General features: G+C 48.6%; 1 protein-coding gene across 1 annotated transcript; it reads left to right on the forward strand.

Annotated features, from left to right (window-relative positions):
* The first annotated feature begins 20,410 nt into the window (after positions 1 to 20,410).
* On the forward strand, positions 20,411 to 23,018 carry irf2bp2a (interferon regulatory factor 2 binding protein 2a). Its single transcript, XM_061086854.1, has 2 exons — positions 20,411 to 21,580; positions 21,897 to 23,018. Exons 1-2 carry the CDS (start codon positions 20,740 to 20,742, stop codon positions 22,613 to 22,615), a joined length of 1,560 nt encoding a protein of 519 aa, XP_060942837.1. The 5' UTR covers positions 20,411 to 20,739; the 3' UTR covers positions 22,616 to 23,018.
* Positions 23,019 to 25,517: the final 2,499 nt, after the last annotated feature.

Below are 25,517 nucleotides of genomic sequence, written 5' to 3' on the forward strand. Positions count from 1 at the left end.
TTTCAGAAAACTTGCATTCTCAGACTTGATTTGAATTTAATGGACTTTTAGATGATTAATGAATCAATTATTAGATACAGCGTTGGATCTTGCAGCACGGACGCTGACAGCTTTTCAAATTGAAAGAAGCACAATCGTGGCAGAGAGGAGTCGCCCGCCGCCGACTCAGTGTTCTTCATGTAATTATAGATGGATGAAATAATTAACAAACAACTCCACGGCGAGGTCTTTACACGTGGGGTCACTCGGGGTCAGCAGCGCAGCCTGGTGGAGGCTGGCAGACGACGGCACTTTGTCTGAAAGGAACGGTAACGCACGTTGAGTTCATCTGGTAGCGAGTAATGCACCGCAGGCTTTCAGTGAGGATGACGCTCAGAGTGAGGCCTCTCCTCCTTATGGCTCGGTGAAAAGCTCGGTGAAAGCGCACACCACCACCACCCACCCTCCAACGCCACCTCTACCGTCCCCACCCACTCTCTCACCCCCTCCCCCCCGTCCAGCTCCATTCTTCCGGAGGGACGGCTTGTTGACATCCATTAGGAGGTTTCCCAGCATCGAGCCGGGCCAGGAAAGAGGACTAATGATGTAATTCCCTGAGCGATGACATTAAAAATGTCAAAATGCCACAGATGACATCATCCATTTAGCACACATTTTCCTATAATATACATTTGTCTTCCTTTTTTCCCCCCTTCCGTTCGCTTTCCTTCCTAGAAACCGGAGCTCCCCACCCATTACCAGCGCCTCCATTGAGGTGTGCAGCCGCTCGATGGAGGACAGACTGCACTGAAGCGTGAGGATGTCATCAAACCCTGTCTTCTCCCGCTGCTGTAAATGCCCTGCTCCAGAAAACCAGCTACGTGTGTGTCGAGTTACATCTCTCTTTCCCTTTTTTTTTTAAACTTGACCTTTGCTAAATCACGTTGGCCGGAAAACAAATCTCAATCCCCTGCAATACCCTAGACTTCCTCCACCTCTTTTACAGCTCCTACAGCATGTGGGATTGATTCGACCTCAGTTATCTGTACTTAACCTGAAGAAGTGTGATCCCATCTGATCATAATTGTGCTAACACATGCAACAGAATAAGGAGAACATCTCGTAACCATTTGCACGAGATGTTCTCCTCATTCCTGCAGCAAACAGGTCAACAAAACACACAGAGAAAAATGTGCAATGTGAGTTATATTTGTGTGAAGGAGACTTGACAGCCCTCTATTCTTCAGCTCAGTGAGTGGGCAGGCTGAGGCTTCAATAATGGATGCTTGAAGGCAGAGTAAGTAGATGTGAACTGGAAGCAGAGAAGGGGGCTGCGCCTCACTCAATAATGAATCAATAGATCCCTGCTGCAGATGATGGATCGGGTTGCTATGACGACAGATGCACTGTTACCAGGAGCACGGAGAAGTGGTTGTTTCCCAGAACCGTGCTCAGCGAGCGGCTCTTGGCTTTTAAATGTGTTGTGAGGCAGTTTTTTGTTTTTTTTTAATATCGAAAAAAACAAAAAAATATTAAGTGGTGGATTAATGCAGCCAGATGGATCCTCTCCCATGAGGAATTACTGTGCACAAACAACAATCCATCACATCACGTGAACAAATCCAAATCTATTTTTCTCCATTTTTACCACGAGCACAGATTCAAAGGTGCCGCAGGTGCATGAGATTGGCAATCGCTCGCAATCGTTGACTAATCCTGGCGTTCCTGCTTTGATGGATGTCTTCGCACAGACTCAGAGCCGAATACACATGTGGGTTTTATCCTGCTTGTAGCGCTCGCTTCTAAAAAAAACCCTAACATGTTTACTGTGTCTGTGTGTGTGTGTGTGCGCACGTTCTGTTGCCGTGACAACGTGGCTGATGCTGGGTCCAGCTGGGACCGTGTTGCCAAGTAACAGCTGAGTTACGAGCGTGGAGGAGAGGAGCGTGGGCATTGTTCGGGGGGGGGGAGAGGGTGGAGGCAGCAGAGAGGAGGTTACCAGGACTTCTGCAGAGACGGCAGCCAGCAACAAAGACTGGAAGCATGAGGGGGAAAAACAGCTCCGAGGGTTAAAAAAAGAGGAGTGTTTATTTAGGTTACAGCTCTGGATTGAAAAACAAGATGTTTTTCATCTCTCTCGGTGCCTTCCTGCCAGAGAATATTTATATTCAGTGCATCCCTGGTCTTAAGAAGAGGCATGCAGATTAACTGAGGCTACATCCATACTGCATATATCTCTATATCATCATATAACGTCTATACGAGAACATTTTAATTTGAAAACAGCACTGAAGTGATCTCTGTCTGCACAAGCAGTTTGGCTTCATATAGGTGCTTTGGCTTTTTCTAACCAGCTTGCATCATGTTAAGTCAGCGCTGCACAGAGCCACATAAAGTGGATTGCACCTCTGATCCCCATCCATGCTTACGTGCCTGAAATCGCACATCGCAGATAGCTTGTTTCCTATGCATGTAAACAGTTGTATCATTGTGAAATACAGAATTGAACCGCACAACAACTGTTAGCAAAGACGACACTGTCAGAAACACTTGTATCAGATTCTACATGTTGTGTTCTACACTTATGCGCCGGTCCCATAACAGTTGATAAATAACGGGGGAGAGCACCTTGGCTGCATGCTTACAGTTTTAAATGTTTATAATTTTTTCGGTACAAGATTCTTTGTTTGAATATTTAGATTTTGGACTTTACTTGAATGTGTGTTTTAGCTGTTCTACATAGTGTGTTTACAAAGTTAAGTAAAATTGTGTGAATGTTCTGCTTCTAAATCTTTGCTTTATTGAAGAAGATTGCTAACTTGCATACTTCTGCTTTTGAGTTTGTATTTATGGACGACTATTTAATTTCTACGGAGATTTTGCACATCCCAATACTTGTGTGTATGTATGTTTTGGCTGTTCTGTGTACTGTGATTACAAAGTAGATTTTCCTTTTTCGTTTTAATAAAATGTTAAACTGGCAGAAACAAACATTTTTTTCTCATAAAGGAGTTATGCTTAGGGCACCAAAATGTAGCCAGCTAGCAGCGGCACTGTCTACACTGCTAGCCGAGGCTAATGCCAATCGTTTTCTTCTGGAAGGGAGTCATGTGATAGGAGCCTGACCAATCAGTGAAGGCCACATCGTGAACAAAAAAAAACTCCAATCAGCAGGTGTTTGTGAGTGTCTACGTCATCGTCTGTTTCTGCCCGTCCACGTTAATGAAGACTCTCGAGTCCTCATAATGAAAGTAGCAGTGATTCCAAACTTGGAGCAGAGCTGATGCATTTTCAAATGAAAACATTACAGTTTGGATGCAGCATCAGCCACAGCATCATCATGAGAGTTTTGCTCCATGCTCAGCAGCAGCCAGGCAACTCTGATTATTCCTTCCGTGAAGAGAAAATTGGAGTAATGAGCGAGGAAGTGTGTGTGCAGAGGTCTGGGGCTGCACTGACCCTGCATCTCACATGACTACACGGAGGGCATGTAGCCTGGGATGACTCACAAGCGAAGGCAGAAACATCGGAAACAGTCCGGGTCCAAAGTCCTCAGCTGTAAATTATTGTGTGTCCTCGTGGTGCAGGAGGCTCAGACACGGAGCTGCAGCGAGTGGCCTGTTGTCGAGTCAGCAACACACACACACACACACACACACACACACACACACACACACACACACACACACACACACACAGGAGGACATTACATGTAACTCACTGCACCTTATCTACATATTTATCTTGTGTTTCTGTTTTTATTCTTTCTACCTCAATATTTTTTTATTTTATTCTATTGTATTTTATTGTATTCAAATATACCGGCTGCTATGACGACTTTTCCCCTTCGGGTAAGTAATCTCTCTCTCTCTCTCTCTCTCTCTCTCTCTCTCTCTCTCTCTCTCTCTCTCTCTCTCTCTCTCTCTCTCTCTCTCTCTCTCTCTCTCTCTCTATCTCTCTCTCTCTCTCTATCTCTCTCTCTCTCTCTATCTATCTATCTATCTATATATCCTGAGCTCAGTGTCATGGCCGTGCAGCGGAATCGTGGCCTGTTGTTGAGTCAGCAACACACACACACACACACACACACACACACACACACACAGACAGGAGGACATTCAGTCACTCCTGAGCTCTGTGTCATGGCCGTGCTGTGGAATCGTGGCCTGTGATGCGTTAGGCTGCTGAATGGTTAATGGTTTGTGATGGCGGCAGCTGGTCGTGTTTTTCAGGATTGTTTCAAAGTCGGGCCCCACCCACAAAATCCCATCTGTGTGTCAGATGATTAAAAACGAAAGGATGACGGTATGTTCTTATCCTTCGCCTGACGGGCTCATTCACACAGCTACTCCCATGCATCGTGGCAGCTCAGTCTGAACTCGGCTGCTTCCGTCGTGCTGACGCTGGGATTCTGCAGCTTCACTGTCGTGTCGCTGTGAGGCTCCAGCTCACATTATTGTGTTCACGCTCATTAAGTGCACCTTCCTTCTCCCTCTCTGTCGTCTGCCGCCTGAGCAGTCTGATGTGTCGTCATGGAAACTGATCGTGAAGTGCCTCCATGCGCTTCGTGTCGGGGGGGACTAATTGTCATCCCCCCCCCCCCCAAACCAACGCATGCTCTCCCACTTGCACTCGCCGGCCACATCGCAGCATTTTCTCGCTCTCTCTTTGTAATAATATTCTCATGCTCCAGTGATTCTCAACAATAACCGCCACCTCAAAGCCCCCCCGCCCCCCAAAAAAAAAATTCCTGCACCAGAGTGGAGTGAGGGAGTGAGTGAGTGAGTGAGGGAGTGAGCGAGCGAGCTGAAAACAACAAACTCCACCAAACCCAAAAAAAAAAAAAACAGCTATTGAACTTCCTGGAACTGTTCCCCCGGCTGCTCGCTTCGGAAAAAAGAAAAAGAAAAGGCTTGATGAGTTTTTCCACCACATCAGCCTGGGAAATGTGAAATCCGACCCTGGTGCGCATGTGGCGGCCACATCCGGTCCTCTGCTAGAGGGGCGGGGGGGCTGGGGGGGGGCGTTCATTTATGTGACACGTCAGAGATCATGAGACACCGTGTCCTTCTGGATGTGTGTGCAGCAGTTCACGGGTTACAGGTGGTGGAAGAGGAGGCAGGAGCGACCAGGAAAAAAAAACAAAAACAATGAAGCCAATGTAGGCCCCCCCCCTGTGCTTTTTATATAACACAGAGCTGGCCCCTGTGGCAAAATTGTGCAATGCGGTGCAGTTGTCTGGCCCGATGTAAACAGAGCCGCGGTGCCTCTGGAGGCTCAGCAGCCATGTGCCTTGATGCAGCAGTTATGGGCACATGCCCTACTTTCATAAATCAGAGCTGGAAAAAAAAAAAAAAAAAAAGAAGGAAGGAAGCAGCGGGAGGGGGGAGAGGAGGAGGAGGAGGGGTGAGAGGGGATGCCGGGAGAGAGAGATTTTTTTCGAGGGAAGGAAGGGAAGGGAAGGGAGAGAGGGAGAGGGGGGGGGGGGTCGGCTGAACAAGGCTCATATTGATGTTCCAAACACAGCTGCAGGCGTCAGCTGACTCGCTGGCCCGAACGCAGCCCCGAGCTCGGCCTCCTGTCTCTATCAGCTTACACTGTGACCTTTCTCTCTCCACTGGAATAGATCCCCCCCCCTTCTAAACCTAAACCCCCCGCCTACTTACTCCCCCCCTCCACCCCATATCTGGGCCCTTCACCATTGCCTGACTCCGGACGCTGGTCTGGTCTGTCCTCTCTGACATCTGACTTTTAGCCCGGGTGGCTGGGGGGGTTGGGGGGGTTGGGGGGGGGTTGTTGGTATCTGCATGCCTCCAGAAACACTGTCTCTCTCTCTCTCTCTTTTCAGCACATCAGCACTTTCGTTTGTCTCACATGGGCCGCGTGTTCCAAAGCCTCGCCCCGGCCGCTCTCTTACACAACTCACCATGAAGTCACTGTTGCTCCTCACGTCCGCACCCAACGGTGGAGGACAGAGAGAGAGAGAGAGAGCGGGGAGAGAGAGAGAGAGGGATGATGATGATGAAGGGCTCGGTTACTTTGAAAATACATGTCAGTTCAGCAGGGGCGGTTGGGCAACGCTAAAGTCGTCCGGCGTCGGGTTTCCAGCGAAGCGCTCCTCTAAACAAAGGCAGGAGGAAGGATTTGGATCCTGTTCTGTTCTTAAAGTGACAAGTCAGGTTTGGACATATTTAGTAAACGTGGAGCTGGCAGCGGTTCAGGGCGGGTTGGAAGCAGCAGCCGTCGTCAGGAGGAGTCCGTCCCTGAGGGGCGGCGCTCGGCAGAGGTAGCTGTCAATCACAGGTCTGCAGGCCTCATGGGCTTTTTCTCAGAAAAGACGCCCCCTCCATGCAGCACACACACACACACACACACACACACACGAACCCAGCACACCTCCCCTTGATGACGCTCTTCAAGTGTTACTGGATAGTGTTTCTATGGGAGCTGTCCACCCACACACACACACACACACACACACACACACACACACAGCACTGCCTTCGCTCCCCTTCTCCCTCCCCTCCCAACTGTTTGCAGGAAACACTCATGCTTCTCTGGAGATGTCGCTCGCGGCGGCTCATGCACTTATAAATCCCGGGGTCCTTTCTTGGAAAAAGAAGGTCTTGAAAAAGATACGTACACATGCACACTGAGAAGGGAAGAAGTAGTGGGGGGGGGGTAAAGGCAGGGAGGGAGGGAGGGGGGGGTGAATAACACAGCTTGCCAAGTATATCGAGAGGTTGGATCGAGTGTCTGCCTTCTGTGGGAGGCAAATAAGGAGCATATTCTGTGCTTCCCCGGTTACTGTGTGAGAATCGGAGACACTGCGGTATCCAGGCAGACCTCAGCCAAACCCAAAACATCACAGGAATGAGAAGTGCTTGGCGGGCGGAGGACAAAGAGGGACGGATGGAGGGAAGCAAAACAAGAGAGGAAGGCAGGCAGGAGAAAAAGAATAGAAGCGTTTTTCAAGGCAAGCCATCGGCCCGGGCTTCAAATGTCAGTCAGCTCCGGGAGAGACAATGGAACCCAGCTGTTGCTAAGCTTTGAACCGCAGCTGTCTGTGTGTCGCTGGCGTTTACTCGTGTGTGTACATGTGCTCGTGTTTGAGCACAGAGCTGCGCTGAAGAATTACAGGAAGATTAAGTGTATATTCAAATGTGAGAGAGGGTGGATCAAGGTCACGGGGCGTTTTGCAGAGAGAGACACATGAGTAGGTGGCTGAGCACGTCCGGTGTGCCTGATTTAGACACCCCTCCGAGCAAGAGGCAGAGGAGGGGTGTGGTGGGGTGGGGTGGGGTGGGGGGGCCGAGGTGCTCAGTCTGGAGTGGGCTGTAATGGTTTGAGGTTGAGGGGTCAGAGAGGGGGGGGGGGGACGAAGGACAAATCTGCAAAGGACATCTCACTCACTTAAAAGAAAAGAAGAGAAATCTGCATCTGATTGAGGGGCCGGGAGACGAATCAGGAAATGAAATTCGATTGGCTTCCTCGGCCGCTTCGTGACTGAGGCGGCCGCCGTGTCCCCGTCACGCCCGGACACTCCTGTGAGCGGCTCGTCATCAGTGTCGTCTGTGGATCGCTGGAGAACATCTCCTCCTCATCGCAGCTGCTTGTTGATCATCCTCCAGACGATGCGCCATTAGGGCCGGGGCTGATTTTCTGCAGCACAGCTCAATTACTCGAGGGGAGAAGCATTAGCATATCAGAAAGCACAGGCGTGACTCTGCAAATAAAAGAACACATTAGATCCCCCCCCACCACCCCACCCCAGCCCATTCGCCAACAATACATTGCCATTATTCATATAATGTAAGACTGTGTGGTCACACCTTGGTTTGTATTCAATCGAGGAAGTAAAAACGGTTTTGGATCTCTCTCTCTTAAGGCCGATATATGCTTCTCCGTTTTGACGGACACGGACAGATAGGACCGCCCACTCCGAGCGCCTCATAGAGCTTTTCGTGCACCTCTGATTCTTCTAACTGTCCGTGTTTATTTCGGAGAGCCTAGCTAACGACATTTCAGGGAACACCGCTAACGACATCATTTCCGGTCCTCAAACTTCCTGCTTCTTTCCCTGTATCACAACAAACCCAAACAAACCTACGATTCTACGATTAATGTGACGTGTGTGTTAAGCCAGCGGAGTTGTTTGGCTGACGGTGGCTCGTTAGAGCACTGACGGCATGTGTGCACGGTCACATACGGTTATAACGAGCTTTCAAAACGGCTCTAGCGGGCTAGCAACCATGCTAATTGCGGTGGTAACAGTGCAAAAACCCGCTGTCACGACTTTAATTCCACTTCTATCATGACACTGTTTCTATAATACCGTCAGGTTAGAAGCAAACACTGAGTAGTAGTTAGTGTCGGGAGTCCCTGCTGACTGTGTGTGGAAGCTGGAGTAAGCTAGCTGGGGGGGAAGCTAGCTAGCTCCGTTTAGCTTCAAGCTACACGGAGCTTGAAGCTGTGGGGTTAGCGACACAGTTTGGAAACAAGACCGGGGAACCGCTGCGCTAAGAAACGATTACATCAGCATTTTGACCTGCTGGATGTCACTTTATTTTATTTAGTTGCCATCGTAGCCTACACTGTGTGAGGGAAGTGGGGAGTAAGTAAATAAACAGCGTGGACTTCTTCTGATTACTCGTGAGGTAGGCTTCTCCAAGCTTGTCTTCCGTTGCGCCACCTACTGTTCTGGCGGTGAATTGTTTTCAGCACGGAGAACTATAAATGAAAAAGTGTCCGTCCGATCCGTCCGTTCGTCCGTCCGTAACGGACACGTAGAAGCATAATGGAGCCTTTAGCATTTGGGAGGTTTCACCAGAGGTGGGAGTGCGTTCAGCAGCTCCGTCACACGCACACGAGTGAGAAACCTGACAACATGCCTCAGCGTCATCATGTCGTACATGTCACTTTTCACGCTCCACCATTTTGTCACAGTAGTTGAGGGTGCCACCCCGGGTGCCGAGTCAGCGCCTGCTCAACCACACAAGCTCCTCAATTATTCATAAGAGGGAAACACACATGTGTGGTCTCACTTTGCATGTGTGCATGTGTCTGTCTGCAGACAGATGGCCCAGAAACCAGGCCTCAGCACCAATCATCCTAGAAAATGCCATCAGCAGCGATCACAGTGAATGCAGGCGCCTCGGCCTGTGACGATCAGATGACTCAGCATTATATCAGAGGGGTTTAAATGGAGGAAAGAAGCCAGAATATCGGCTCTGTCTTTTTGTCGGAGTGTTGCGTGCAGCGAGGTTAGAAGACCAGGAGGAGTGAACTTCAGCTGGAATACAGAGGGAGTTTCCCTGAATAATAGATCAGCCCCTTGGTTCACCCTCACTGTTTCTCTGCATGCATGAGTAAATTCCAATGCGTGCCTGCTGCAGTGCAGGGCTCTGCGTCGCTGCTGTACATGAAGAATGTGTGAATATGTGTGGGTGGGTGTGTTTATTTGTGTGTGTGTGTGTGTGTGTGAGTGTGTGTGCGTCAGCCGCTGACTTTGTGTTCATTCCACAGTACATTGATCTGGCTGCTCACTAGACTGGATGGAAAAGGGCCCGGGGCGAGAAGTGCACACTGCATCAGCAGATGGGAGAGCCCACTGTGTTGCCATCACACGGCATTCCTCCTCACTGGGCATGCTCAGTGGGCCACGCCCCACCCACACACACACACACACACATTGTCACCACCCCCCCTCCCTCCTCCCAGGGCCTGTTAGAACCAGTCAGTCGGAGGTGGTGGCGGCGGAGGCAGCGCTCGCTCTTGTTTCTCATCTGACCTTCAAAGCTAGGGGTGGGGACAGGAGGTTTATGGGGGAGGGAGGAGGGAGGAGGGAGGAGGGGTGTGTTTTTGCTCTAAAAGCTCTTTGGTGTAGCGCGGCTGATATGTCACTCATTACTTCCGCTCTGTGCTTCTGCCCTGTCATGGCCTCCCGAGATGCATGCAACAACCCAGAGTCGCACACGCGCAGCCAGCACAGGCTTCACTAGAGTCACCTATAAGAAGACATGACACCGCCCTCAGATTAACCATGAACTCATGGACGTGTGGTTATAAACGGTCGATTCCGTGTCTTAAATATACACATCTTGAAATGATCGTCATCACAACTCCAGATCCGCATCTACACACAAAAAAGGAAGTTGATATTTAAGTGTTATCCTTTTAGTCCCCTTACGTAACTTGATAAAAATAAAAACAGGAAATCATTTCAAGCACTTTTTACACACAGTGTGCTTGATTCAACTGAAAGACGTAAATAAATGCAGGAGCAGGTTTCCGGCCCAAATATAATGTCCCTCTGCAACAGATTCACAATATTCACCTGCAAACTCTGTTAATAGAGATTACCATTAAACAAACTGGACACAAAGATTCAACTTTTGAATCATGTTGACATATATAAGATATAAAAAACCACCACAGACACAGAATGAATACCATGGAATGATTGTTGTTTATGAGAGGCCTCACTCTGCGGTGTCCTGCCCGGTGGAGAACACCACAGTTTACACATCATCACTATTATCTTCGCACGCTGGCTGCTGACGACGCAGAGAACTGAATCACCGGCTGACTGTGAGTCACATGGCACGCTACAAACAGAGAGACCTGTTTTTTTTTCTTCTTCGTCTCCTCCTCTCAAAATCTAAATCCCTCAGGCTTTTTACACACGCTCTCTTTGTCTTGCCACCACATTCTGCTTGTCTCCGGTGCTTCCGTCTTTGTTCGCTCCCCTCTCCGACGTGCACGGCCGGCTTCCTGTTGATGTCAGGCGAGCATCGGGCCAATCAGCTGTGAAGGCTGTGATCCTCCTCGTAGCTATTTACTACCCTGTGGTCTGTTTTAAAAAAAGACTGAAAACGAGCTAAGCTGGGCGCAGGCTGCTGAGTAAGCAAAGACACGCAAAGCTCCTGTCTGAGTCCACAACTGACCTACATATACCTCCGCTGCCCCTCTGCTTATGAAACGGTGTTTTTTTTACTTTAACTTCACGCTGCCCCGGCTCACGTGGTGAAGCGTTCGTTTGTTTGCTCGTCGTGTTTCTCACAGCGCAGCAGGATCTGCACGCCGACACTCTTGTTTTGTTGCCGCCGAGGCCTGGAATGTGCTGCTTTGCAAGTTTTGAAGATAACAAAGCAGCATGAGGCGGCTGCGTGTAAACTTTGGATGAGGTCACTGTCCGCCCGGCGCAGCACGCGGTGACACGAGAGGGGGTTTTGTCCTGGATTCTCCCTCGTGGTGTCGTACCTTTGCCCTGTTTTCTCGTCGCCTTGTTTGCTCTGTGCACATTTCAGATTGCACTTGCAGGTTATCAAAACCCTTCGCTCACATCTGTTATAATACGGTTGGAGTATAGCACCGGCTGCATTTGAAAAACAACATGAAAAGACTACGTGGTGCATGCAGAGGCCTGTTCATGAGTCCGACCAGTGCCAGCTTTCTCTGAGTTCACAGAGCAATATAAATCTGTTAGACAGGGGGAAAATATAATCAGGGCTTTGCTGGGGCATTTGAGTTCACTTGCAGGCATTACATGAGTATTAATGCCTGATTCAACTCTGGCTCTGGCAAACATGCCTGACATTTAGTGTTTACACCCCTGAATGAAAGCTGCTAGTCAGACAGTCTGATAGCTCGGCCTGGAATTAGATTCAGGAAGTCATGAGATTTCCAGGTGGCTTGGCTTTCCTAGAATTGTTAAGCAGGGATTTTTCGACACGTTGCCAACACACATTAAACCGAAGACATTCTTCTGCGGAGAGCTACACAGATTCGTTTCCTGTTCTCATCGCTTCGTCTCATAAACAAACACTGAACGGAGTCGAAGAAAACTCCAGTTATGAAGAAAAAAAAAAAGAGTGAAAATAGCTAAAGAGACCACAAGCTATTGGACCTCTGCAGAGGGCTGAGGCTCCCTGGTACCGTGGTTTGGAGCAAAAGAAATGCATGAATAATGAATCAGTGCTGAACTCCTGCTGAACTCTGTGCACCAGCACCGAGCCAGAGATCAGCACCGCACGACACCCAGCACACACACATGCACCCGGTGACCTCTGCCGAGCTCCGAACATGCCAGGCAATCTGCCGCTGCGTGTGATGTCGGCTGTATGTGAATCGTGGCGCTGTGCTGCACCTGGCTGCAGGCGGAGGGACCACCTCTCCTCCGATAAACCTGGTGACCGTTGGCCAAAGTGGAAAGATAAATACAAACTGGTGACTAACCGACGCTGGAGCGGTTGAAGCGTCCGCCCCTTTGGCAGCTGAAGTGTGTGTACGTCTGTGTGTGTGTGTGTGTGTGTGTGTGTGTGTACGTGTGGTTGGTTCAATGTTTAACCCTTGTGTCAACAGCTCGCATGTGTCACAACAGCATTCCTGCGAGGGACACGTCTTGTGACAGAGCGGTTTCATAATGGGAGCATTGCCGGCATGCATTGTTCAGCGGCAGCAGCTTTTGTGTTGCTGCAGGACGACTTGCGGCCCGACGAGTTTCGTGTTCCTGCACGTTGTGTGTAAATGAGCGGGGAGGTGAGCTCAGTGAATAGCAGGGTTAACTACTTTAAAGCAGCAAACACAGCACCCTGTTTACCCAGAACGAGCCTCCCTCCCTCCCTCCCTCCCTCTCTTCCTCCCTGCTGTAAATGGTTAACTGAAAAAAATCATGTGAGAGCTGCAGTTACATGGGAGGTGAACTTTGTCCCCACTCCCCCACTCCCCCCCCCCCCCCCTCTGTTGTTAGGCAACAGTGTTTTTGATCAGAGCGAGTTTATCATGTGAGCGCACAGCGTGTCACGCAGCGCCGGAAGGAGGACGAGACCTGAGCTCTCTGCAAAGCGGTTTGTTGTCGAGCGAAGAGGAAAATGTAAATTTGAAAATAAGAGTGTGGCAATAGGAAATGGGGGAGGGTGGTGTGAGAACAGGGAAACCCAGGGTGTGTAGCCCGAGTTGTCAGTCAGGGTGAAACCATTTCCTCTTCAAGGCTGTCTGGCTCCTCCCTCCCATTGTGTGGCAAAACAGTGGAGGTGAACTTTATCCCCCTTGGTGGAGAGAAAGATCATTCAAATGAGCACCGAGCAAGGTCAAGTTACACGTCTGTTTGCCTGCTGAACAATGTGGGTCCCGTCACCTGACTACAAGGAGGAGGGAGGAGTCAGCGCGACCTTTTATATGTTAAAACTCGATAACAGCCTCGGCTCAAACCTGTATGTTGGCTGCGTAAAACAATCCCAATATACACCCAGTGTTACGTTACCAGCCACACACTGAAACCACACAGGCTACGTTCACCACACCCAGCTCCATGTGCCCTTTGGTTTCCTGAGAACACGTGGTGTGGGACGGCGCTCTATCAGCAGAGCGCTCGTAGTCGTTACAAATTTGCACAATACAAACACAAGGGTGCATATCACCTCAGGCTTATCAGGCTTCTTCAAGGGCGCTGAACTTTCCCACAGCACTCCCTCCGCTCCGACCCGTTGAATCCCTCTGGGACTTGACTGTTGCGTCAAGGCTCTTCTATTCAGGCCGTGTACTTCCCACAGTATTACTGTACCAGACCGGTTCAGCTCGGTGTGGTGACTGTGACTAGACTATGTACCATGTCCCTGTGGGGCATAATGACTAAGAAAGACAACATCTACCATTTACTTTGTATGCAAAACTAGTGTGAGGTAATTCAGTTTCTAAATAAAGGCCGTCACCCATTTTATTCATGCAACGTTCATGAAAGAACGTTGCATGAAAGATTCTAAAACAGCATCATACATTTGATTTAAAGTGTTAAAAGATAGATCCAGTTTATTTTGTTTATAGACTTCATCATCGCTATCAGTAGCTAGTAGGCTAATATCATTTTACTTACAAGGGGTTTCATTCTCAAAACATTTTGTTTGAGTAAAGTTTAACCAAAGTAATTTAAGATAAGATAAAACTTTGTTGATCCTTTCACTGGGGATATTCACAAACTCACAGCAGCAGACATGCAGGTCAGAATGAGGTTGAAAAGAGAATAAGATAAATGCTACAGCTGCTGCCCTGGGATCAGGATTCGGTTTCCCAACTTCCCCCCCACCACCACATCACCCAACAGCTCTGGCCTCATCTCGCCCACTCATACAAGGCTACAGTGACTTCAATAATAAAGCTTTTTCTTCTAAAAATTAATTTAGCCTTATATACTATATTTCCACTACTACCACCAACCCACACCCACACAAAACCTAAAATCACAAATATGAAAATAATCGAAAACAATAAAAAGCTTACGATTATTATACTATTGAACTATTATAACTCTAACTGTAGCTCAAGCGTGCTTTGCCTCCCATCAGACTTTTTTCTAGCAATGTTTCAGATTTAAACGATAACTATTCTAAGTTTATCCAAACGTACAGAATGAATGTCCAAAACTATAAAGAATAAGACACAAGTTGCATCAATTCTATCTGATCCTCTCTTGACCGTCCTTATACTGACACACATAGAGTTGCACTTGTGACTCCAGCTCTATCTTCTATTTCAGGCCTTCACATCGAGCTGTTCTCTGAGAGACGTCTTTGAAATGAGGGAGGTAAGGCGTCGTGAGCCCACATGTCCAGACGTCCTGGTTAAAGGGACTTTATCACACAGATGGGGGACAGCACTCATATCTTGCTTCCCCATCTTTCACCGCGGCGGGAGGCTGGACGGGACAACCAATGCTCCCCAGCTGCCGGGGGGGGGGGCACAAAAACCACAGGCGCATAATAAATGCCACACCGTCTTGACAACTTGCACTTTTATAGAAAGGGGAGGTAGGACATTTCTGGCACAGATGCTCGCAGTGCACGATGAAGCATCCTCCATAAACCCGACAATCACAGAGAGGGCAGCGAAGCATCTGTGGAATCTGTGTCGGGAACCTCAGCGGATTTATGACCACGACCAAAAAAGGGCAGTTTCAAAGTCAAAGTTTTGGAGCTTGATTGCGGGAAATCTGCAGAAAATATCACTTTCCAAAATGTAACCACAACATCTGTAAATGATGCATTACAGTTACTTCTCGCTATGATCTACCATTCTTTCCTGATCTGAAAAAGCCACACGCAATCTATGAACCGTTTCCCCCCAAAAGTAGGTTTTCTAATTAGGTCACTGTTTGCTTTTCTAGGTTTTCCTTCGTCTCACAGTCATGTTATTTTCTATACATCACAGAACTGACTCCTTCTATCCGTGTGCTTTCAAGGCAAACGTTAGGAGCAGCTTTGATCTCCTTCCAGCAGCAACCCTGAAATATCTTCTAAATGAAGCAGTTATAAATATGCATGTTTGCACACATTTGTATGTACTATTTACCAGGGATTTTATGCCACTGTTTGACTGAAAAGAAATAATATATGCAAACGGAGTAAAAACAAATCAAAAGGCAGGCAGCAAAGTGACAACGATGCCCGTGCTCGAAAAACATGACAAACTCTGCACCTGCAAACCGAGGCTGAGTGCTGTGTTAACTGCTGCACCGGGGATGTCAGAGTCCATTTTCTAGCAAGGCAGCTCAAAAATACACAGGAGCTGTGTGTGTGTGTGTGTCATAAATAAGCCTACTTTGGGCAGATTTTATTTTGGCTCAGTGAAAGACGTTACATAACCCACGAAATACTCCTCATTCTTTTGTGGCTCGAGTGGAGAAAAGCGAGAAATATAACCTCTGTCGAGTAGAGATGCAGGTGGAACAACAGCTATGTGTCCAAATATAAATGTCCCTCTAACAAACAGTCATACTTTCAAACACTTAGTGCACATACATATTCATATTATGTACCACAAATAGCCTGATGATGTGTCGGGTCCCTCGGGAGTTTGCATGAGGATGAATCATGAAAGCAGCTCAAGCAGTGCAGCACTGCTGTGGACTATGTTGCCATTTAAAATGTGTGTGTGTGAAAGAAGGCTGCAGAATAACAATTAGAAAACTGCATTGTACGGAATGTAGTTGGTCATTAAGGTGGAATGACTCCACAGTTTAGTGCATCCGGCTAAACACAACAAGTATGAGTCATGAGGGAAACGCCCTTTTATGGGCAATGAATGCTCTTTATATGTGCAGGTAATGCATTCTGGTTCAGTTAGTTCAAAATACAGTTTGAGCTGATTTTACTCCAACAAAGGCAAAGGTTGTTTACATAAATGTCTGGTTGTATAAATAAGCACATACTATATATATATAGAGAGAGAGAGAGAGGTGTGTGGGGGGTTCCATCGGACAGGAAATGACATCATCAGCTCTCAATGCATGCACGCTCACTTTAGCATAGAATAACAGAGGCAGACTCTGGTCTTTCTGTTCCTGTTTGCTAAAACTGAACCTGCACTGCAACCCACCGAAACTACCTTCCGTTTAAAAATGGATATGACAACATTTGCATTCATTTACATTTTCTGCAGGGATTTATTTCCCTCCCTCCTCTTTCCTCTCTCAGCCTTCCACTATTTACTTAAGTCGTCTGTCCCCTGACAAGCCCGGCAGATTAAGGGGATATGTTACCGTCCTGTTTTTTTTCTAAATGGATACACATGTGGCACATCTGGGTCCAAGTCTGACTCATTACTCACTTTTTTTTTATGTTCCATTCTCCGCAGCCATGGCAACTGCTGCATGTTTGGCAGAAAGCTTTTGAAGGCAGTGGAAAAAGAGAGAGAGCGAAAGGCAGAGAGAGCGAGAGAGCCAAAGGAGGGAACATAAAGGGAGAGGGAGAGAGGGAGGGAGCGAGAGCGAGCTCTCAGTAGTTGGCCTACATCCAGTGTAATCATGCCATGGAGCTGAAATGAGGCCTTTGGCAGCACACCAGGTTTCTGAGAACAAAGATGTGAGCTTCTAATGTTGGCGGTGGGGCCTGCTTGGCATCCTTTGCCATTTCCCAGCAGCCCTTGCCTTGGCCGACTGCCAACCCCCCCCTCCCCATCCCACCACCCCCGCCGGGACTGCAAAGAGGATCAGAATAAAGAGAGAGACTTGTTTTTCACTCGCCTCTTGCTCTGGCCCAATGACATCACCTCTGCAGCCTCCAGCCCCCAGATTCCAGCCGCCCAGCACATTTTTCCCTTTTTCGCCGTCGTCGACCCTCCATTTTATTTGAATTCCACCATTTTATACCGACATCAAAGTCGACTCCTTGCAACGCTAATTTACCTTGTTCGTTTACGTTATTTGTGCACACACACGCACACGCTTCCTCTCGTGTGCATGTGTGACTAGAATAGAGAAATGATCCAATAAATAATTTTCAGGCATTTCATTACAAAAAAAACAGGAAGTAATACGGCAGTTCAGGAGCTCCCCCAAATTTGATCCGTGCTCGAATCCTTGCAGTGCAAATCTGTGGCTATAAATAGCACCGTAAACAGGATATATATGGTAGTTGGGGGTACGGTGATAATCTCCATGGCTACCTCTCCCTGTTACATATACAGGAACTGTGTACAGCATGCACATTAGTCCTACTCTCCTCTGTCACTCTGTTCAGCTGATAATCTCCAAAGTAGGTCACTACAGCAGATGCTTAACTTCACTTATACGTGCTCACACTGTCCTGCTGTAACCCCCGTTTTGTGTCAGTGCAACATGTTACAGTTCAGCTCCGTGCTTGTCTCAGCGATTGTTCGTGTTGAGACGTTATATAACATTAACGTCGGTGGGGAGAAAATAGAATAAAAATACATCCAGTGTGATTATCTGCTTCGGCAAAAAAAACTTTAGAGAGAATTTGCAATGGTTCGCCTCCATGAATAAAAGATGGGCCGATATAATATTTAACAGGCTCAGAAAAGCAACAGAACAAAACTAACGTCATCCCATCAGGCCTGTGATGCTGTCACATGCCGGGTATTCCCCTGACCGTCACCTTCCTCTCGCGCTTTATTTAGCTTCTTCACGTCTCAATTTACATACCCCCTCGGAAAGAGAAAAAAAAGAAGCAGCGTTGTGCAGCTCCTCCGTCTGGTTTAACGGGCGGACGGAGATGAGATGGCTGTCGGCCGGGTCACACTGCTGTGGTTTTACTGTATACATGGGTCATATTGCCAATCCCAGCCATCTGTGCACGTCTGGCTCCGTCTCAGACCTTTGTCGCCTCCGTTCGGATCAACTCTGCCTTTCGCTTTGAAGCCTGCAGCGTTTTTTCTGTTAAATCAATGGATCTTCCTATTATAGAATCAGGTCATTTGGGATTTAATTGAATCCCAGCATGCCTCCTCCGTCTTGCATAATAGTGTGTAGCTATTTGTTTGCACAAACATCGAGCCAGGGATCAAAGCACAAGGCAACTGTTTCCCACCAATCTTTGAGGAAGGTCTTTATTTTACCCCCTTTGCTACAGTCGTTTCCTAACTGTGTCATCGAGTCCCGGACAACACTTCCCTGTGTTGTTCGCCCGGCGAGCACCGAGGCTGAGAGAGAGAGAGAGGGCTGATGGGAAACGGCGAGTTAGTACAGTAGTTTACAGTGAGCGCTCTGAAACCTCATGACGTCTGTGAATGTTCTACAGGGAATAGGCTATTATTGTGCTGCATTGTTAGGCATGCTCGTTCGTGTGCCAGCAGCTTCACAACAACAATCGCGCAAAAAGCATACGGCGGGTGCACTGCAATCACGTGTGCTCGGCGGCAACAGACGAGCGAGGTTACTGCTTGACTTTGTTTATAGAAAAAAGGTTTTTAAAGGAGCAGGATCACGGCTGCGGGCGGCGAGCCAAGCGGCCTGAAGTCCCGCGGTTGGGTGAGGCGGATGAGGGTACGTGACTAAACATCGCGCTTCCTCTTTCCAACGTCACATGGACCTGCACAAACATATCCTGCTTTGTGTCTGCAGGTTTCAGACGCATTGCCTCACCCAGAGCCCGGGGCAGAGCTGCACCGAGCCGGAATGAGACCAGATGAGACGGAGGAATCCAAACTACTGGGGCACTCCTCCACTTTCAAACCTCCACTTTTACTTCAGGGGATTTTGGCTGGGTTTTTTTGGTATATGAGCTGTTCCTAGTAAAAAAAAACAAGTTTCCCCCCTCCCCTCATGTAAAACACACAACAATGAGAGAGCAGCCATTAATCTGACTTCACCTCTCACACTCATACTTTCTGTTGTTTGTTTTTCCTTTTTTTTTTTTTTTTGTGCTGTTTGATTTTGAACTCCCTGAGTCTGGGCAGGCTGATTCATTGCGGTGTAATTCAATTCAGCGGTGGCAGATGTGGATGACTGACTGCTCGGCGCACTAGAGGAGTAAAAATGTGGGCAGAGCTACATTCATGCTGTAGCCCCCGATCGATTCAAGTTTACAACACGTTGGCTGGAAATCCCCACCTCATGACAGCACTTCCTGGTTACTGGCTAATGGAGGCGCCTTTTTCGCTTCCTTTCTTCTTTTTTTTTTAACTTCATTATAATCCTGCAGGGGAAACATTATCTAACCGGTGCTAAAAAGTGGTCGGTGAATGTCGACTTCATGCTGGTCGGCTGACATCAAAAAAATGAGCAGCAGCAGAGAGGGGAAAAACAGGCAGTAAAATAAAAAACCCTCTATTAATGCTCAAATAGTTTCCCATATAAATTGTTATGCTATTCCTGTAAATAAAGTGCAGCACAACAGTTTTAGAGTCATTTCTGCAGATTACAGTCGCCTGGTTGCTGTTGCAGTAGGGTCGAGACACCTCGTGCACAGCAGCAGCAGCAGCAGCAGCAGCAGCAGCTCATGGCGGAGAGGAGCTGTGTGCACAGAGAAAAACAAGCTGCAGCAGCAGAAGCCAGTATTTCAGCCTGAACCGGATAATGCTGGGAATTTAGGACAAAGCAAGTGGAGGAGCCAGAGACATTGTGTTGTGCCGCATTGTCAGCTGTGTTTCATTTTTCCCTTCAAATAAATAAATGTCTTGTGCGCTTATTGACAAACCTGGGGTCTATGTGATAATAATAGCAGCAGTAATTTAATCTTTGTTGTAATAATAGCTGTGTTACTCGAGGTTCAGGGGATCAAATTAAAATGAACCGATACATTTGAAATAAAAGATATTAATAAAATAAAATGTTGGTTCAAATAAAGAATTCTCAGTTTGTAATGATGATTGTAAAGAAATGTCTGGTAATAATATGACTAGTAATATTGTTAACAATAATGACATCAATGATAATAAGAATAACAACAACAACAACAACACTACTAGCGTGAGCTGTTGTTCAAGTGACATTAAAATGAATTGATGAATACAATAAAATAAATAGAAAGCAGTGAGTGACAGAGGATGCAGTAAACCGGAGAGAGAGGGAGAGAGAGAGAGAGAGAGAGGGAGAGAGAGAGAGAGAGGAGGGTGAGGAGGGGTGATAGAGGGGGGGGGGGAGTCTGTCGAAGAAATCAAGTCAATAGAAACTGAAGTGGAAGCAGGCGTTTAGAGCTCCGTGCTGACGTCACTGCTCCACATTGAGCCAGTAGTAGAGAGTCGCTGGAGATAGATCGAGCCGCGCGGTAGTAAAGTACACACTGACAGGAACTCTCTATAACTTACACGTTGTTGCTCCACAACCCGGGACAGGACCACTTTACACCTTTTTTATTTTTCTTCTCTTTCTCTTCCGCCCACGGACCGTGTGCTCTTCTTCTTCTTCTTCTTCTTCGCCCCTTGTTTCTCCAGCGGGAGCCCCGGAGGAGGAGACGAGCAGCCGCGGGAAGAAGACACGACTATTTCGGGGTTTTTCTTCTCGGGGGGTCGACGTCGACGAGCGCCATGTCGTCCGCGGCGGTCGCTGCTTCTTCCAGGAGGCAGTCGTGTTATTTATGCGACCTGCCCCGCATGCCGTGGGCCATGATCTGGGATTTTACCGAGCCCGTGTGCAGGGGATGTGTGAACTACGAGGGAGCGGACCGCATCGAGTTTGTGATCGACACGGCCCGGCAGCTGAAGCGGGCGCACTGCTTCCAGGAGGGCCGGCCTCCGGGACCCGGCAAGGCGCAGCTCTCCGGGAAGGAGATCCAGGCGATCAACCACGCCGCGGCCGGGGAGCCGGTCTCCCGGCCGCCGCAGCCGCTGGACCGCTACCCGCTGTCCTCCGACCGCCCGCCCCGGCTCGGCCCCGAGTACCAGTCCGGCCGGCAGGCGAACGGCATCCCGGTGCCCAATGGATTCCCTAAGCCCGACGAACCGCCGGAGCTGAACCGCCAGAGCCCGAACCCCCGGAGGAACAGCGCCGTGCCCCCCAACCTGGTGCCGCTGGTGAACGGGAACATGCCCCCGGTGCACGCGGTCAACGGGAGGCAGGGCACGATGGGGGGGCTTCCCTCGGCGCTGGCGGGCGGTGGTGGTCCCGCCGACATGGGCAAGAGACCCGCGTCGGTGTCCAGCAGCGAGCACGACCGGGACGGGAAGGACAAGCACCGGCCCGACAGCCTCACGCCGGACCTGTCCGAGAGCCACAAGAGCCGGGCCGACCCGGACTGGATGGGCAAGGGCAAGACGGTCCGGGACCTGATGGCTCTGCACACCTTCGACAACCGGTTCAAGAAGGACCACGCGGCCCTGCAACAAAGGGTCATGAGCTACGAGTCCAGCGCCACGGCGTCCAAATCAGGTGAGACCCCCGGAGAGAGAGACCCCAACAGTATTCTGTGCTTTCCTTCATGTTCATCTGGTGTTTGTGAACCCGCTGGAGCTCAGGAGAGAGGTGGGCGAGGGTCGGGTGATAAATACACTTTCACATCAATGACGCTAAAGTGGCATAAATGGTGTTTTTCCACTCATTCCTGTGCTTGTTATTATTGCTCTGTAGCCTGCGGTGCAGCAGAGAGCAGCAGAAATGCTTGCCCCCCCCCCCCCCCCAGTGTAATTGTTGATCTGTCTGAGCTCTTCCACTCATCATCCTGTGTTTAACCCTTTCCCACCTGCAGACAGAGGCAAGCACCCTCGCAGCATGAAGAGGAAAGCCTCCCCGGAGCCCGAGGGAGAGGGCACGGCCGCCAAGCTCAACGGAGAGGGGCAGCAGTGGTTACCCCCGCCCGGGGACAGCCTGAAGATGCCTCCAGTGCCCCCGCCGAGCTTCAGCTCCCCCCCTTCCACCATCTCCCCCCACTCCCGCACCACCCCACCTGAGGCCGCCCAGAACGGCCAGTCCCCCATGGCGGCTCTCATCATGGCGGCAGACAATGCAGGTGGGAACAGCTCCCCCAAGGACTCCAACCAGGTCCACTCCACCACCCGCAGGAACAGCAGCAGCCCCCTGTCGCCGTCCTCCATGAACCAGAGGAGGCTGGCACAGAGGGACGGCTCCGGTGCAGGCACCCCCCACGTGCCAGGCATGGACCAAGTGCACCCCCAAAGCATTCCGGACTCCTCGGTTCCCGGCAGCATACCCCTGTGCTGCACGCTGTGCCACGAGCGTTTGGAGGACACACACTTTGTTCAGTGCCCGTCCGTGCCCTCGCACAAGTTCTGCTTCCCGTGCTCCAGGGAAAGCATAAAGCAGCAAGGTGCCACGGGTGAAGTGTACTGTCCGAGCGGAGAGAAATGTCCCCTGGTGGGCTCGAACGTACCCTGGGCTTTCATGCAAGGGGAAATCGCCACCATCCTCGCAGGAGACGTCAAAGTAAAAAAGGAGAGGGACCCTTGATTTTGTTTGAACACTTCTTTTGGGGAGGGGAGGCAAAAAATATGAGTATAAATATATAAATATCACATACATACCATTCAAACAAACTAACGGACTTGTACATATTGGACCCAAGGGAAGAGTATACTTCGTAAACATGGTTGTATAATTTTTGATTTTTGAATACATTGTGTTTCTATATTTTTGAAGATAAAGGTATGTACTCATTATAATGGACTACGTTCCTCTTTGTTGATGTTTAACAAAACTCTTGATGTACTTCTAGGTCTGGTGGCAGTTCCTGTTTAACGTAGAATGTGACTAATGCTACTCTACGAGCACTTGGCAAAACTGAAATGCTTTTAGCTGTACTTGTATGCACTTGTTTAAAAATTGCCAAATACAATTTCTGATCTTGTATGAACATATTGTCTGGGCTTGCTTCATTTGAGTGATTAAGTTCCACGGGGGCTGTAAGGCGGATGATGACGCTGGAGCTCTCTCCGCTCTGATACACAGGCTTGTTGTGACGGCTCAGGAGACTTGATTTACGCTGCACAAAATAAGTAGGCTACTGTTCCATGCTGCAGGACGGCAGCTCTCCTGCGCACGAGCTCTCGGAAAAACGCATGGTCGGGGGGGGGGAACAAACACTTTGCTCCCGCTTGGGCATCGCTGTGGCTGATTGCAGCGATACAGAAATAGGTGCCAAGTCATGTTCAGTCAGCTGGAATCTGTTGAGTCAGTAATGTGAGAAGTGCACACCATTGTCAACATGATAACCATGTAAGTGTATCCATGTTGTGTAACCAGAAATTAGGACCTAAGCTCACATTCAACACCCTGAGGAGCATTTTTCCCACAAGCTTGTATGCAAATTGTGTTATGACGATGTTTTGCTTTTAATTTTAAGGTCAATCCACTAGTTTCTACTAATCATACATTTGATTTCACTAAGCTGCTGACAAATAAAAAAAATAGAGAATAAAATCAGCATAACAAACCATCTCAAAGCAATGAATTAGCTGCATTAGCACTGCACCAACCCCCCCCCCCCTTTACTTTCAGTTTGTGTTGTGCCACACAGATGCACACAGATCGCTGTAATACCACAACATTCTCCCACATGCAAAGAACTGATTTCAGCCTCAGTATGCAGCGTGCGTGCCTTCAGACCAAACAATAACGCTGTTGCTGCCTGGAATTCCAACCCTGGCAGTGGATCTGTTCAGATGCAAATTTAATTGTTGCAGATTCATGGCGGCGCGGCCATAAAAAAAACAGCAATAATGGCCGTCGGGCAGCCAGACTCACCTCTGCGAGCAGTGAGCGGCTTATGGTGTCGTTAAATGACAAATTGCAGTTACTGTGTCTGCGAAAAAGAAGCAATCTTGAGAGCTCTGCCTCCACCGGTAGCTGACACTGCACCAAGCGCAGGATAATATCTATAGCAAAGAGGGGGAGAGGGGGTGGGGGTGGGGGCTCGGTGTAGCAGGCCGTTGCGTAATTATTTGAGGCATAATCTGCTTCCTGCTCGTGTTTTATCAAGCTGTCACAGCAGCCGCCAGAATTCAAGATTGTTTTTCTGTGGTTGAAGGCCCACAGACCGATCTGATGTTTGTCCTCACGAGTCTGTTCCTCAACTCGTTGACCTCGCTGCTCCAGCAGATGTGTTTTCTAACTGTATTTTGGGGTTGAGTCTGAACAGGGATTACCCGCCTTGGCGCTCCTTGCACCTCACTGTTCAGCCAACTCAGGGAGCCGTGGATCTTTACTGTTCCCTCATTGGGAAGAATAAAAGGGAGTTGTGGACAGAATTAGCTCTCAGCAACAACAAAAAACCATTCCGAGGAAATAACATCTTTTCTATTGGGAATTGAGACACGGCAGCTTCTGACCGACCGAAACCTGTTTCTCCTGAGTGCACATTTTGAAGGCAGCTGTTTGTTTATGGTCGTTTTCCTCTCTCTGAAAAGTGTTCTTATCAGTTGGACTTTCAAACCAGAAATGTAGCCCAGTTTGATAAAGGGTAACACTTAACTGTGCTCATCCGCAGCACACCCACTCCCTGTTCCAGCTTACATGCTGTTCTCAGAGATTTTCTTTTATTAGTCTGCACGCTGACCTACTTGTTCCTTCATGACAATGTGCTGGGAGCCAAAAACTGAAATTGCCACATCTGAGAATCTCAGAGACAAGAGCCAGCTTTCCGTAACCTGGCATTAAGTATGATGCACTTACCCGCAAAAGAACATCCCTCCCTCTCTCTCCTTGCTAAAAATTTACCACAGCACAGCCAATACCTGTTTGTTCAGTGCTGACCAAAATAGCCTGCACCGTATCTAATACACTGATAATGTGTCCCTGGAAGTGGCTCTGCCATAACACAGGGCTCTGGCGTTGCGTAGTTACCGGTGAAAGTCGGAGCACAGCAGTTGCTGCGGTGCAGCCGGTCGATTCATATGCAGGAGGGACCATTATGGGGAGATTTCAGTAAACAACCATGTGAAGAAAAGGTCACACAGAGTTGATGGCATCATGTTCTGCTTTAATGTTTCTTATTATAACAAATATATTTATACAACCAACGGAAAGATCTTCTATTTTCATGCAAGTGTCATTCGTGGTTAATGACTCACAGGCGTTCTATTTGTTTACTCATGAGAACCTTCAGGGATAAACTCCGGCTTATGGGACAAACAGTGCTAACCCTAACCTTAAGTTTCATGTGGTACTGTTTAACCTCGTCTGAGTCAGGTGAAGTCCAGGTGAAGCTGATATCACTTTGGGCAAATATTAATTTATATTCCTTGTCCTTCCGCTGCTTTATGACAGTGGTGTTGCCAGTCGTGTCGTTCAGAACCAATCCCGCAGCGCCTATGAAGTACCTCTCTGGCCGGCACATTCTTTATCTGGCGGTTGC

Source organism: Limanda limanda, chromosome 15 (genome assembly GCF_963576545.1).
Source record: "Limanda limanda chromosome 15, fLimLim1.1, whole genome shotgun sequence".
In the NCBI taxonomy this organism is placed as follows: Eukaryota; Metazoa; Chordata; class Actinopteri; order Pleuronectiformes; family Pleuronectidae; genus Limanda; species Limanda limanda.